We start from the raw sequence: 15929 nt of genomic DNA on the forward strand, positions 1-15929 counted from the left end.
ACCTTATTTTCTAATTTCAAAACTATTTAAAACTATTATTCTTTGTTTCTATTATTCATTGAGGCTTTGTGAAAATTGGTTTCATATTATTATTTATAAATTTTTTTAAAATCCTTAGTCCGTAGGGCTCTTACCTAACATATAGTCAGGATTTAGACATTTACTAAGCAAATGACCTCAACATTTCTTGAAATTAAAACAATGTGTCTTAACACTCTCAAGTTCAATCCCTAAATATTTGAAGTCATTTGCAGTTAAAATGAATTTTAGAAAATTTTAGAAGTTTTAGGATTTATTTTTTTAATTATATATAAAGGGTAGATGATTTTATCTTTATTTAAAATTCTTTTCTCTAATCTAGCAGGCATGTGGTGCATTTTAAAATTTATTTCAAGATTTTAGGATTTGATTTAATTTTTTTATGAATGATTCAGTTCTAGGTTCATTTCAAGGATGTGTGATTTAAAGATTTGATTATGACTAAAGTGTTGCCAAAATTCATATGAGAAATTTTAGAGTGCTCTAGGACAACTTATAAAACTCTCAATATGAATTTGAGGCAATCAGAGGTGATTAAACCATTTAATTAAGTGACCCGATACCTAAATTAAAATATTCTTAAAACAGAATAATTAAGTTTTAATCATTAGTTTCTTCTCATTCCACTTTTTTCATAGAGGGCTGATCATCAAATTTGTATTAAAAATAAATTAGTTACGGATTTTTAAAATTTAAACATTTTTGGAATTAATAAAATCCTAAATCCTTTTAAATTATTTCTATGTTGACGCAATAGGCACTTTACATGTGGTGGATTATGGGTGGATGAATTTCAAGAAATGGGTCTAACACTCTGCATGATCACTCTAGGTTGTTTGATCTCAAGATGAGACGTTGCGGATCAATCTTTATAATAACAGTAGATAGTTGCAAGATTTCCTATATGATAAGATTAGCGTCATCTATTTTATTCAAATATCATGTGTAGGAGAAAAAGGACTGAAATGGTCCTCAATTATATTAAAGGACCATTTTGTTCCCTTAAGTCTATAAAAATGAATCAAAATGGTCCCATGATGGAATTATTTTCGTTCCTTTTCAAGGTGTTGAGGGACCAAAATGGTCTTTTAATATAGTTGAAGGTTATTTTGATTTTTCATAAAGAGTGAAGGGATCATTTTGATCCTTTTCTCTCATGGGTAGTGATCCCATCATCTGCTACATCTAGTTGAAGATAGAAGGCGTTGATCAAAATACTTTCAATTGGGAGTGGTTAATGGCTATTCTTTTAATCTATGGGATCGAGAAAGAACATGATGGTAGAAGCTTATCATCCAATGATCAGATTTGCATGGTGTTAAGCCAGTTTCACTATATGTGAAATAAAAAATCAAGGTTATTGAGATTTAGGCATACCTTGATTCACACAGTTTTGGATTGAACTACTAGTTCAGGAGCTTCATCTAGCGACAACCAATGGGTTTGTTGAAGAAAGTTTCAACTGAGTGTGGTGGATAAGTGGTTTAACTCTCAACAAACACAGGTTGTTAGAGCTTGGTCTTCCTACGCTCGCAGAGGGAGCTAAGGGAGGGGGAAGCTAGGGAACTCTCAAGCTACTCATAGGGATGTATTCGGATGGGATTCTGACCATTGCTGGTGATGCTAGCTGGCCAAATAGTTGAAGATCATCCATTGGGAGAAGGACAAGTGTCCCGGAACATTCTTAGGGATTGAGGTGGCTTGGGAAAGCGGTTAGAGGGAGTGGAGCCCTGTGATGTTGGTTGCCTTTAGTGGGTCAACTGCCTGAGGTATAGTTGGTCAATTGACTAGGCAACCTTAATGAGGACTGAGGAGTCCTGGGAAGGCCATGGGTCAACTATTATTGGGATTTGAAGCATTGAATTGGATTTGTATAGGATCGTTTCAATAGGTTTTACACCCACTTGTGCTAACCTAAGTCGGTTAGGTCACCTAGGGGAGCTAGGTTACATAGCTATGATTTAACAAAGCTTGGAAAGGTTTGGAGTTGAATTGATTCAATTTGGTTCAGGTGAACCTAAGGTGGGTCACTTGGGAAATTTAGTTAAACTAGGGATGATTATGGTCAAGGGGACTTGACCATGTGTCAAGCATGAGTCAAAGTATTCCTAGGATGTGTTATGATCACTTAGACTCAATGCTAAGGCCATTGGGTTTGAATTGGTTGCTTAGGTTTAAATATAGGCATTTTAAGGTTAAGAGGTGACTTTGGTCAAAGTCACTTTGACCATGAGTCAAATGGGTTGACCAAGACCCCTTGACCTATGGGGTGGGTCCAAGAGCAATTAAAGTGTTTCTAGGGTAGATCCTAGGGTCATGGGCCACGTAGGGTAGGTTCTATGGTAGGTGCCATAGGGCTTATTAGGATAGATTGGTTATTGTAGGAATTATAGGGTTTTGGTAGGGTCCGCTACTTATCTAGGGGATCCAATTAAACCCAAGGGCCTACCTAGGGTTTCTTTTGGGTTTTGAGTCTTGAATTTGACTTCAAACTATTACAAATGGGTTTGGATAATGTTGGGCAAGCTTCTAATGAACTTAGGAAGGGTCCTGGGCACCACCTAAGTGATACTAGGATTGATCTAGTTCATGGGTCTGAAGGGTCTAGCATGGGGTATGAAGTACCCTACAAATTTGGGTTTTCTAGAGCTCACTAATGCTAAGTCATTAGGAATCCATCTAAGAGGGTCCTATTAGAAAGGCTCTATATTAAGGAAAGGTTTTTATGAGCTAAGGCTAAGTACTTGATGGTTTTATTAACCTCATTAAAAAATGAGGTCAACAAAACAAAGAAAGACTAGGCACATTAGGATTGACCTAGTCCATGGGTCTCAAGAGTCCAACATGAAGTACTCTTAAGGATTTGGGTTTTCTAGAGCTCAATAATCTAAGTCATTAGGAATTCATCTAAGAGGGTCCTATTGGGAAGTCTCTATATTAAAGAAAGGATCCTATGAGCTAAAGCTAAATACTTGAAGTTTTGTTAACCTTATTAAAAAATGAGGTCAACAATCTCAAGTAAGACAAGCATCATCTATGAAAGAAATAAATTATCTAGCTCCAGATATATTTTTAACTAGAGATAGCCCCCATACATCAAATTTTGACTAAAGCAAAAGGTTAGATTTTCAAGTTTGATTGGGATCATAACTATGAGTCTGTTTAGCCAGATAACAAATTTCGCATAGAAACTTATTTAAATTTTAGTTTGTGAATATAAAAGGATTTAGTTTTTCAAGATAAGTTTGGGTGTCCATGGTGATGATGTCAAAGTAATATATCACTATCGTTATGCAAAGTGTTTAGAATTGAAGTTGAGGTTTTGCGGATATACAACTCATTGTAGCTCATGACTTGAGGAATTGTTCTTTTGAAGGTAGAGTCATGAACACATTTCTGCATTCCAAATCATCCTAAAAGTTTTGAGAGCTACAAAGATTAGATGATAAATAAACATTGCAATTTTTATGTCAAATGAGTTTGTTGATTGACAATAAATTACAATTTGGGTGAGATAGTAGAAGCATATAGTCAAGTATCAAATTTTTTTGTAAGAGAATGATAGAATCCATTGCAATTACTTTTGTAGTGATCCATCTGTAATCCGAGGATTATAATTTTCATGGCATGGGCTGTAATTATAGGTGTTTTTACTCCTATCATATGACCTGAAGCTCCCACAATTTTAGTAGTTTTCTTCTTGTTTTCAATGAAGGCATATGATAGTTTTTTTAACAAGCAAGTTTATTCCGATAATGTTCGGAAATAAGGGAGAATGATTTTTCTATGTTGCTGGTTCTCTTTAGAATTTTTCAATCCAACTTTTCAATATGGATGTTCCATATTTTGAATGAGTTTTTCATTTTGAAGTTGATTTCCAACATCAGAGTTGCTGGCTTCTTAATCACTGGCTTCTTTATGGTAATTACCACCATCTTCTTCATAATAATTGCCACCATCTTCTTTCAAAAGGATCTTTCACATATGTTTTTGCTACTTTTGTCGAACAAAGATTAGCTTTCAAAGATGGTGAATGACTCTTTGTATAGAAGAGAGACTTCATATTGAAGGATCTTCGCCTTCACAATTTGTAAAATTTTAATGCTTTTGATACCATTTTGAAAATTAGATTGCGAAGAGAGGAGAGTGAAACATGAGAGATCATATGATTGACCTTTATTCACTCCTTGTGTCTAAAAATAAGATTGGAAGCTCTACAGAAATAAGTAGAGAAATAATTATCAAGAAAATAAACAAATATAAAAATCAATCTTTAATTTTATAATATAAAATTAACTACGCAATAAAAAAGAAATGTTATTGTCTACGGCTTGCTGTAGATGGAAAGCTACTATCCATAAATTATTGGATTGCTGTAGATGGAAAGTTGTTGTCCATGATATTTTGGAAACCAAAAACTTATCACACATATAGAGCTAACCATCAAATTAGAAACTTTTACAATTGGATTCGACATCATCTCATAATATATTGAAAGTACATCACTTATACATGAACATTTAGAAAACCCAAATTATTATGTACCTTTCTTTTATAAGGAGATCAAATTAATTTATCACACTTGTATATCACCATGATTAAGGATATAATAGGACAACATTGAAATAAGAAAATATTAATAGTTATTTAATCTCTGTTGTATATCACCATGATTAAGGATATTCTCTACCTTAATGTTCATAGCTCTGGTTAGATGAAAGATGTATTTTTCAGTAACATTATTGGTATCTTTATTTAGATTTATCTTTCCAATTTCTGAGGTTCTGGCCTTAAGCATGAAGAGTTTGATTTTATCTCATTTATGCTTTTATAACTAGTAAGATTATTGTTTTAAATGTGTTAGCACATCATACCTCCATGCTGTGCAAAGTCATGCATGTATTTGAAGTTATTGTAAAAGATTGGTATCTCTTGACATTTTAGATAGTTTCTGCAGTTTTGAACTTATCTACAAGTTTTTCCTTGTAAAACTAACGCTTCAATTTTTTCTAACCTTTGCAATGAACAAGAGTAACTGTTTCTCTTTTCATCATCTTCAGAGGTTCATCTTTGATGGGAGATTGATATTTGGACCTGATGCATGGTCGCTAATCATTACCATCTCACTAGTAGTTATACCTGTTGTGATATTTTGTGTCTTTGTTGCAAGACATCTTCTCCACAAGTTTCCTACTTATAATGCCGGATATGCTATCTTGGTCGTTGCAATAGCTTTTACCATCTATGTAAGTGTTTTAAACTTTTAACAGTCATAAAGCTACTTAGATGTTTCTTTTGTTATGAGTTATCTTTCTACTTTTTGGATGCTACCGTAAATTGTTTTGTTACATAAATCATTTTGTTTAACATCTAATATCAAGATCCCGCTTTAGTAAATATGTTAAAAAAGCATGCCTGCTTCTTTGCTTTGATTTTATCTAAATTCGTTTGCATGCACTAATGTTGCTTGTTACTGCATAGAGCAACCCACCTCTAAATTTATTATTTTATTAGGATTATTCTAATAATTTCATTAAATTCGTTTACAATCGGTTTGCAAATTGTTATCAATTTTTCATAGTTTGTTACTTATTTGCTAGTTTCGAAACAATTTTTTTTTTTATTATTTGTTATTTCTTCTATCTATAAATATGACAATTTTGAGTCATGTTAAATAATTTTATGGAAAAAATAAAATTCTATTTTGAAACTGAATATTCTTCTTCATTTATTCTTTCATTTAAAATTTTAATATCTCATAATTAATTAGTTTCTATCACTTCACTCGTCTCATAAAATAATCAATTCATTTTTCTACTCTCTCCTTTCTAAAAGAATTCAATATCAATTAAAAAAATAACTTAAAATTTTCTTAAATAAATAATAAATAGATTTCTTATAATATCTAACCTTCCCCTTCTTCAATCGTCTGACACCATTCGTACTCTCTTGCTCTAGCTGGCGCACTCCTTCCTCTTGACTGGTCGTCACCCTTGTTGACTCACTCACATTGGATAGCAACGAACAAAAATTGCCTCCCTCAGTCAAGCGCTCACCTAGCTTCGATCTGCATCTCTTTCTCGCTTAATCACGCGCTAATTTAAAGGAATGAAGCCACTTTTGTCTCCTGCAACACTAAGCGACGGAGCAATCCCTTTTTTGTCTTGCTCGACATAAGTGATGGAATTGATACAACTCTCTTGCGACGAAATTTGTTCGTCTCCCTTCACAATACACACCATTTGTCTTTGGTTATGGAGTGGAACCAATGGAATGGGATATTGTAAACTCAAGGTAAATTGATTTTAATTACCAGATTTGTAAACTTACATGAAGCCCACTTTAGCCTAGTGGTTGGGAGCTTTGACTTTCACAACGAGGTTTTGGGTTTGAGACCTTATGTGTAAGGGTTTGTGCGTGAGTTTGCGATTCAATTCACTCAAAATGTCAAAGAAAAAGAACGGGTAAACGTATGATTATAGGCACTCACACCATATTTACCTTGCTTAAAATGTTCAAGGTTTTCAAATATTTAATCCCTATACTTGTCAAATGACAGATTACTCGTGTAAGTTTATGCTTTAAGTTAGGTCATGTAGGTGTAGTTTCACATGCAATACTTTGCCAAAATAATTGGGCCCATTTTTCTAGTTTTGATTTAACATGTTCAATTTTCTTCAAAATCAAATAATAAATAATATTAAAAAAAGTCTTTCAAATTATCAATCTTTGAAAATTCCTCAAGATTTTACGCACATAGAATGTAGGAATATAATTTAAATCATCATTATAGTTATTGTGTTCATTTTGCACTATGACTTACCCAATTTTGTTTAAGTTGCATATTTTTATTAACTTGTCTATTTTGCCCTTCTTTAATTGTCATGATTAAGATCTAAGATTTGATACTAATTTTACATCGGATGATTAAGATCTAATGTTTGTTATTGCACCTAGGACGACATGCATACTGAGAATTCATAAAAATCACAATTAATGGATTAACATTTCTTCAGTTCAGGAAAAATTAGTCTCTTTTGATGTAAAAACAACAACTACACTTCAATACAAAATAATAATTAAATAATTTTCAAAATTTGAAATTCTAAAAAAATTATGAAAAAACTATAAAATTCCAGCAATGATAAAGATTCGTTCTACAAAAAGAAACCTAATGCATTACATTTGACAAAATATCAATCTTGCACACACGCCTACCATTAAATAAATTAATATTAATAGCAAATGCAAGAATATAAATTATGCAAAAGTAAAATCCAGGCCTCACAAGGAGACTTGCCCTCGAAATTAGTTGTCAATATTTACGACACACTTAAAGAATATGCATCAAACCAACACATAAATTTTGGACAATTAAATTTTATTTCAATACTTAATATTCAATGAAGCAATGGCTTTCTTAGCCTTCCATAAATCTTTCCTACAACTGCTTCAAACGAATAGAGTTTAGTATTTATATTTTTTTAGTTATATAATTCTGGTTGTAGTTATTGATCTGAGGTAATAATGAGGCAAAAGGAGAACCCTCAATTTGAAAACAAACATGGTTCAAATGCTGTATTCAATGTTTGTTCATTGTTTAAACAAATAACAAATATTTATTTCAAACCTAAGTTTCGACCATTAGATATGAAACTACATTTGGAGTATAGAAGAAGGTTTGAACCCAAACATATTTAAATGACATTTAGACCTCATTCAAATCTGGATTGAACTAATTCTTTTGTGCTTTCATCTTTTAACCTATAATTCTCCTTTTATCTCCTTCATATTATAGCTAGGACTGTTGACGTTAAAAGGGGTGGTGACTACATTCATGCTTACATAACAACAAATTTGAACACTAAGTATTCGGTTGTTTAATAGGGTTTGCGGTCATCAGATTAGATTTCAACCAATGCTTTATCATTGTTGTAATATTGTTTGATATATTTGTATTTGGCGTAAAAGGCTGACTTTTGAGTTTGTAATGATCTGCCAAGTAATTTTTTTTAATAATGTAGTTACATTTTAATATAATATTTTTGATTGTTTTTTATAATATATTTAAGTGTTGTTAATTCATGAAGTATGCGCTATAATAATGATTAGTTCTATTTTATATTATAATTGTGATGGTAAACGTTTCTGTGAAACTCCAAAAGAATCGAGCTCTTTGAAACTCATCTATTACATAAGGCTTTTTATCTAATCTTGTTCAAACAAGGTTTGATTAAGATTCAAATAATGTTTGAACCCTGTTTAAATAAATTCGAACAAAGTTCAAACCCTATCCAAACAAACTATAACTTTGATGCAATAGATGGTAATCACAACAACTATAACATAATACACGGTAACTTTTATACAACAAAGTGCAATATAACAACTATAATGTAGCAGAATTGAATATCCCCTTTTGTATTTCAAATGAGTGTTCTATCTCATTAAGTTTTCTTTACCCAAAAATAATACTTAGTATACTCATCTATATCACTATAAAGTGCCCAATATTGATATTGTTTAAACTTTTTTCGGCCTCACATCTTGAAAGTTATAGAATCCTTAATTTGTATATTCTTCTTCATTAAATCTAGAGTTTTTTCATCCCTTTCCAAGAAGATCAAAAGCATCAAACTATCTGACAATTTTATCCATAAGACATCAAGTGGGTTTCACTTCTCCTAATATATAAGTGGTAAGAATGACTTTTATGTTCATAATTTCTTATACATACATATATCCATACGAAGAAAAATACAAGAAGCTAAATATACCGATTTGCCGTAATCAATGGTTTTCCATGTCAATTTATGTGACCGTGGCAACAAAAGCTTTCCAAAATAATTCTCAAGGCTATAGCAGATTGGCAATGGTGAAGATATTCAGGATTGCAACAATTAGCAAATATAGGACATGAAGTTCCAAGATTATAACACACAATGGTAGAAATCTTTGCATCAACTCTTGGGACTGTGGCATAATAGGGACAATCAAGTCATCCATGATCAAAAGCCTCAACATCACTTTAGGAAGAATAATGGAGGGATACTGCCTGAATTTACATAGAAAAAAATTTATGAAGGAAATTGTATACGAAGAAGCTATGTAATCTTTAGAATAGGAAAACTTGAAAGATATACCCTCGATGATTTATGATGTTGATTGAAAGCTATAGTGTAGTAGTTAATCAAAGTTAATGAGGACATCAAAATATTTGAGAATTCAATTTGTTCTCAATAGGATTGATATCTTAGGCATGTTTTGCTCACGAAATGAACTAGGAGACATAATAAAACATCATCGAACACATGAATTGCATTCCCAACGAATTCGAACTTTCAAATTTTATTAACTAGCATTAGAAATAATGAAGAAATGTAGCACTAGCTGCGGAGTGGCAAAAATAATTTGTATAATGATAGATTATATCAAGTATCATTATTTTGCTGGATTTTTACATACATAACACTTCAAACTATTATAAATACATATTCAACATCTAAACTTCTATATTTACTAATATACCACCTAAATTCACTTTTTCATATGTTCTAACACTCCGTGACAACCCCCATCAAAAATACTATCAGCGACTGTCTCCCCGTTCCACTGTGAGCTCGAGCAGCAACCTAGAGTTGGAGAATCTCAGTATCGTTAAAACGCCAACCATCCACCAACTTCCCCTAGCTCCAAGTCATGGCCTTTGTTACAAGGGAACAACAACGTCCGTCACCGGCTGCAGACGATGACGCTGAAGCCAAGAAGCTCATATACTTCAATTCCAATCCCTCTGACGCAGCCGTGGCTCCGGTCCTTGGCCCCATCGGCTGGCTCTAGCTTGTCGCCGTCATCTCGTCTTCATTCCTAATCTTAAGAGTAAGCTGCTCTTTTTCCTAAACTGCAGAAGTAGGCCAGGGAAGAAATCTGAGCAGAATTTCTATAAAAAAAATTCACACAAAATAACTAAAATTTATGAAGAATGATAAATTATCATTCATATAACTGAATTCCTAATGCCAACACAAATTCTTTGCTGGAAATTCCTTTTAGAAATTTTACAGCCGACTTTACAAAAAATATTATTATGATCAGTGAAAAAGCGAAATAGATTTAAGAGATTCACTGTTTTATGAAGTCATCTCCCTCTGCTTGCTTGGAGAAGACATCAGATCCACTCACCCGCTTTATACAATACAAAATGCCAAGAAGAAAAACCAGAGGGAGGAGAAGAGATAGCATCGCAAGCTGGAGAAGAGAAAGGGATCAGACAAAGTGTGAGAGGACAATTCCAATAAAATAACCTGTTAAATTGTTCTACAACCATATCTATCTCACACTCTGTTATTTCGTCGCCACTGAAAAGATTTCGCGCATGACCGCGTGCCATGGAGAAGGCGGGTTTGGACGGGGAAGAAGACACTTGTTCGCGCGAACGAACGTAAGACAATGGAGGCGGATAGAGATTTCTGAATTTAAACGAAATGTTAGAATTGATTAAAAGAAGAATTTTAGATGGTATATTAGTAAATATAATAGTTTGAGTGTTGAATATGTATTTATAATAGTTTAAAGTGTTATGTATGTAAAAATCCCTATTTTGTTTGTATCCTTTTGTATTTTTTGTTCATGCATTTACCAAATTATCATTTTCTAGTTATGAAACAATGCAGAAGATGTTCAATAATAGGTATCTTGTTATACGTTATTTGCACATAACATAATTTGATAGTTTTTTCTTTGAAGTGACTGTCTGGAATAATGCAGTGACCTTTAATAAATAAAGGGCTTAAGAATGGTAGGAAAAAAGGATCAAATATATGATATAGTAGATGTAAAAAATCAATATTATTATAATTCACATAACTTTTAGAGTTAAAATTGGTTGTTTGAAATTTTTTAGGATTATAGTACTATGAGTGAATATCATGGAGATTTAAGTTTAGAATTTAGAAATTGCAATTAGATGGACTATTTTATAGGGATATGAATATTGGGAGATAAAGAAATCATCATAATGAAATTAAATGTGAACAAATCTATGATAAAATTAAAATGTTTAGGATAAGAAATGATTATATTATAGAGAGTGTAAGAACTGCCTACTGAAGATAAGATCTTTAAAAAAAAAGTAAAATGCTTAGATGTTGAAGCATGTGTAACTAGATTGAAAAAAAGCTTTGATAAGGCTAATAAATAAGATTTATGTGAAAAGATTTGGTGAAAAGTTGCTAGATCAAAATGTAATATGGCAAGACATTACACACATTTTTTTTGAATTAAATAGTCATGGCATTTGATTCAACAATATTGTAAATGAACACCTTTGAGACTAAAGGATAAAATAGCTTAATTATCTCATGGCATTGAGTCTTAAACTGTTGATGGTACTTAGTTTCTTACAGGGTCACATACAAGGGTTAGGCTGGGTCATATGTGTGGGTATTTGGGGAGTGTAGCCCTTCCCTTCTTCCGGCATCACTCACAGGTTGGGTTGTGTCATGTTCATGCATGTGAGGAGTGAAGTTAGGATTATTTCAATAAGTGCAATTACTTTTCTGACTGGTAATATTCCTAGTTTTTAAATCAGTTGTTAATATATGTAAAGCTTGTAATTTGTTTTTGTTTAACAGCATGCTATCAATTTTTTATGAGGGAGCAATCCCAATAGCTATATGATATTGGGAGTATTTGGATGAGAATGCAAGTGCTTATCTACCAATATTTGCACCTTTCAAATTAGATGTCCATTAATTTATAAGGCTTTGCCAATTTTTTTGGTAACATGAGGGAGGGTGAGATCTGGCCCCCCAATAGCTATACAATTTGGATTATGTGGATGGGAGTGTGATTGCTTATCTAATTTTAGTCCTACTCTTTAAAGTAGTTGTTAATGCATATACAAAACTTTATATGTTTCTTGGCAGCTCTTTTTTTGAGGGATAGTAATATAAAGCATCCCAATAGTTGTAAGATTTTGATAATTTGGATGAGAATTCGATTTCTTATCAAATGGCATTCCTAGAACACATCTGCAAGGCTTTCTATGTTTTCTGTCGTTAACAGCTTGCAATCAAATTTTTTTAGGTACTCGTGCTGCAAATGCTTACTTCAGCTCGAGATCCTGGCATTATTCCACGTGCATCCCATCCTCCAGAGGAAGAATTCTCCTATGATGCTTCAAATAGGATTGATTCCAGTGGAAGGCATACACCAAGCCTACAGTTTCCTCGTACAAAAGAGGTGATGGTTAATGGCATGCCTGTGAAGGTCAAATACTGTGATACCTGCATGCTCTATCGTCCACCACGTTGTTCACATTGTTCAATCTGCAATAATTGTGTGGAGCGATTCGATCATCACTGCCCTTGGGTTGGGCAGTGCATTGGTTTGGTAATTTTTCTTTGCTTACTTTAGCCCTTATAAGAACCAGAATATGATAGACTATATTCATCTAAGCTTTTGTCATTTTGTTGGCTGTTGTATGCATACTTGGCATATTCACCCATCTGGTCTGTGTTTTTCCTTGTTGCCAGCTTTCTTCTATATTGTAGATTGTTTATATTTTAAGGTTTGCTTGTGCTGGGAAAAAAAAAAAAACACTCAGGCATTATAGGTACAGATTTCTATTGATTGATATTGTCTGATGTGACTTCAGCATGCAGATTGCTGAAGAGTTCTATTGTAACCTGGAACGCTATCATCATCTTCATGTGATTAGGAGAGAGAGAGAGAGAGAGAGAGAGCACAATAACATGATAGGAATGGATTGCACTATCTTTACATTTTTTTTTTGGGTCTTGTGAATTTGACATCTTCTGTTTACTATTTCTCACCCCATGCTTTATTTTTTTATCTCGAAATATTTCATAGTATTGTTTCTGCTGTGTTATACATTTGCAAATTCTCAAATTTTCAATATGCTCATCAAGTTTTTCATCACCATTAAATATGCTTACCCTTTTTTTTGCAGAGAAACTACCGCTATTTTTTCCTTTTTGTGTCCTCATCAGCTCTTCTATGCATCTATGTATTTGCCATGTGTGCATTGTACATTAAGTTTCTCATGGATGGAGACTACCCAACAGTATGGAAGGCAATGAAACACTCGCCGGCGTCAGTGGTTCTTATGATATACTGCTTTGTTTCTTTGTGGTTTGTCGGTGGTCTTACTGGATTTCATTTGTACCTCATTAGTACCAACCAGGTAAGTCTTACTTTCTCTATCTAGCCCTGTTAGTATATATAAGCCTCAGTCTATATCAGTTTTGTGCATTTTTTATAGGAAGTTGATACAATTTTCTCAAAATTAATGAACGATATTAAGAAATTAAGAACTCATAAAAAAATTTTGTAATTGCAAGATATATGAATGAAAATAGCAAGGTACAATTGGATCTTCAATTGGAGAGGAAGATCCGGCTCTCCCAAATCCCTAGCCGGCGGCTAGAGCCCTCATAAACTAAGAAATTCTAATTTTAGCAAACTAAAAACATAATCTAAAATCACCCTATTGTTAGCCTAAATAGGCTCCCCTAACTCTCTCAAATCAATCCACTTTTTCTAAATAATTCCCTCTCATATTTGAATTCAAATTAGATTTCTTGCATTAAATAATTTCCTCCTAATTGTAATTAAAATTTTCTTAAATAATTCCCCCTTGATTCCTCCTCCCTTCTCCTAAATAATTTCCTCTTAGATTTTTAATTCAAATTAGATCTTTTGCCCTAAATAATTCACACTCAATTACAATTAAAAATTTTCCTAAACAATTTCCCTTTGGTTAAGAACATTTCTAAGTAGTTCTCTCTTGATTTGAAAACTTCTGAATTCCCTTCCAATTAAATCGGCCAGTCTATCATACTCCCCCTCCTAAAGTGTCACATTGTCCTCAAGGTGGAACGAAGGAAACTGTTGTTGAAGTACTAGACTAATAGCACTAGACTGAAAAAAGGACTGTCACTAAGTCGAATGATCCCTGCCTCCAGTATCTCCCTGATCAACTCTCCATCTCATCTTTTTGGAGTTGGGGAGAATGGTACAGATGAACACTGATATGTGAGACTCTGTCTTTCCAAATGATAGCATGCATGTGTTCCCGTGGAGGAAGCAACCCCTCAAGTGGTTGGAACACCTCTTGATATTCATGTTTGAGTGGATGAATTATGTCTAGTGCTTCTATTTTCTTCCCATCTTCTTTTACTTTCAAACTTTTCAGCTCTACCAAAAATCTTACTCCTTCACCCTTTCCTCTCCTTGGAAGTGGTTCCAAAGATGACATCTCTTATTCTTCCCCCAAAATTTCCACTTCTTGAGTCTCCCTCATTATCCCTATATAGGGTTGTTGACTATTGGGTATGAAGCAAAAACCCAGCTCAAATTTCAACCCAAATTCCAGGAAACCTGCAGGAAATCCCGCTTACCTCGTACAAAATGGAGCCGTTTGCATCTCATCTCCGCGACTCCTGCGCAAATCCTGCGACTTACCTCGATCGGACCTCGCGATCGTCGTTAAATACCAGAGCAAATGGAGCCTTCGGCTGCTCTTTCCACGCGAAACCTTCCCACTCCAGTAACCTCTTCTCCGATCGGAACTCTTGTCCGAAGCTTTAGCCGCCTCCTTCACTACAACCGGACAAGGTTTAAAATTGCGCAATGAGAGGCGTGCCTTAGCGCAATTTAGGCCCTTTAAACCTCAAAGCCCACGCAACGAGTTCAGGATATGAGGCGTACGCCTCAAGTTTACTGAGGCGCACCTCGCCTCACGGTTGAGAGGCATTCGCCTCTAAATTATTTTTTTAAAAAAAAGCTAATGTACATGCTCAGTACCATGCAGTACATGCTCGGTATCGTTAGGTACATGCTCGGTACCTCTTAGTACATGCTCGATATCGCTAGGTACATACTCGGTACCGGTAGGTATATGCTCAGTACCGCTCAGTACATGCTCGGTATCTTTCCATACAAACAACTTACGAACTTTAAAAACAAGCATAACTTCAAAATCAGGTCGAATCTCGCCAGGGGGCAGCGCCCACTGGACCCCCAGCATACCGGTATATTGTTGTATTCATGTTGTCTTATTATTGGGATATTTTGATTTCACTTCATATAAATTTGGTATATACTAATATACCAAATTTACCATTTTATGTTTATGTAATTTTTTGATTTTGAAGCTTACGCCTCAAAACTCCTGGAGGCTTATTACGTCTTGCCTCACGAACGAAAAATGCCTCAATACTCGATTACGCAATTTTAAACATTGCAACCGGACCTTTCTTCCCATTCCTCTAATCCTTCGAACCCCTGCAATCATTCGACCCATCCCCCACTCGATCCAACTGTAGGAAGCCGCAAACCCAGGCCAAATTTCGTCGCCCCCTCTGTTCTAGCCATACACGATCCATTCGATCGAGAGAGAGAGAGAGAGAGAGAGAGAGAAAGAGAGAGAGAGAGAGAGAGAGAGTTCCTACATATTCGCCTCTTACCTTGCCAAGCCGAAGACCTACTCTAGCCCTGATGCCAATCAACCTCTTCCTCTACCTGCAGCCGAATCCCTCAGGCCGAACCCGTCCAAGCTCCTTTCCCTTCTCGTTGTTTGAATCTAGTCGCAAGCCTCCTCCTCCCTCTATTCGACCCCACTAAGCCTCAAAATCGCAGCTCAAACCATTGTTGCCCTCTTCGATTCCAGCCTCCATCCGACCCCTTAGTTATTAGGTATACATGTGATTTTATTTTGCTTTATTTTTATTATTACTTATAATTATTATTTAATTATTATTATTAATATCATTAGTATTAGCATTAATATCTTTATTACTTTTCCTAAATATATATTTTGTGTGTTTGTAAAAAAAAAAAAGAAAGGAGAGGTTTTAAAAAAAAAG

The 15929-nt window shown here is 34.2% G+C and overlaps 1 protein-coding gene across 1 annotated transcript in view; it reads left to right on the forward strand.

Annotated features, from left to right (window-relative positions):
- Positions 1-15929, forward strand: part of LOC110112319 (protein S-acyltransferase 8-like) — a 43974-nt gene that overhangs the window by 18953 nt on the left and 9092 nt on the right. Inside the window, exons 2-4 of the mRNA XM_020844507.2 lie at positions 5100-5285; positions 12127-12432; positions 13013-13246. Of these exons, the coding sequence (XP_020700166.1) occupies positions 5100-5285; positions 12127-12432; positions 13013-13246 (726 nt within the window). The remainder of the gene's footprint in view (positions 1-5099; positions 5286-12126; positions 12433-13012; positions 13247-15929) is intronic.

This window comes from Dendrobium catenatum, unplaced genomic scaffold (genome assembly GCF_001605985.2).
Source record: "Dendrobium catenatum unplaced genomic scaffold, ASM160598v2 fragScaff_scaffold_621, whole genome shotgun sequence".
NCBI lineage: Eukaryota > Viridiplantae > Streptophyta > Magnoliopsida > Asparagales > Orchidaceae > Dendrobium > Dendrobium catenatum.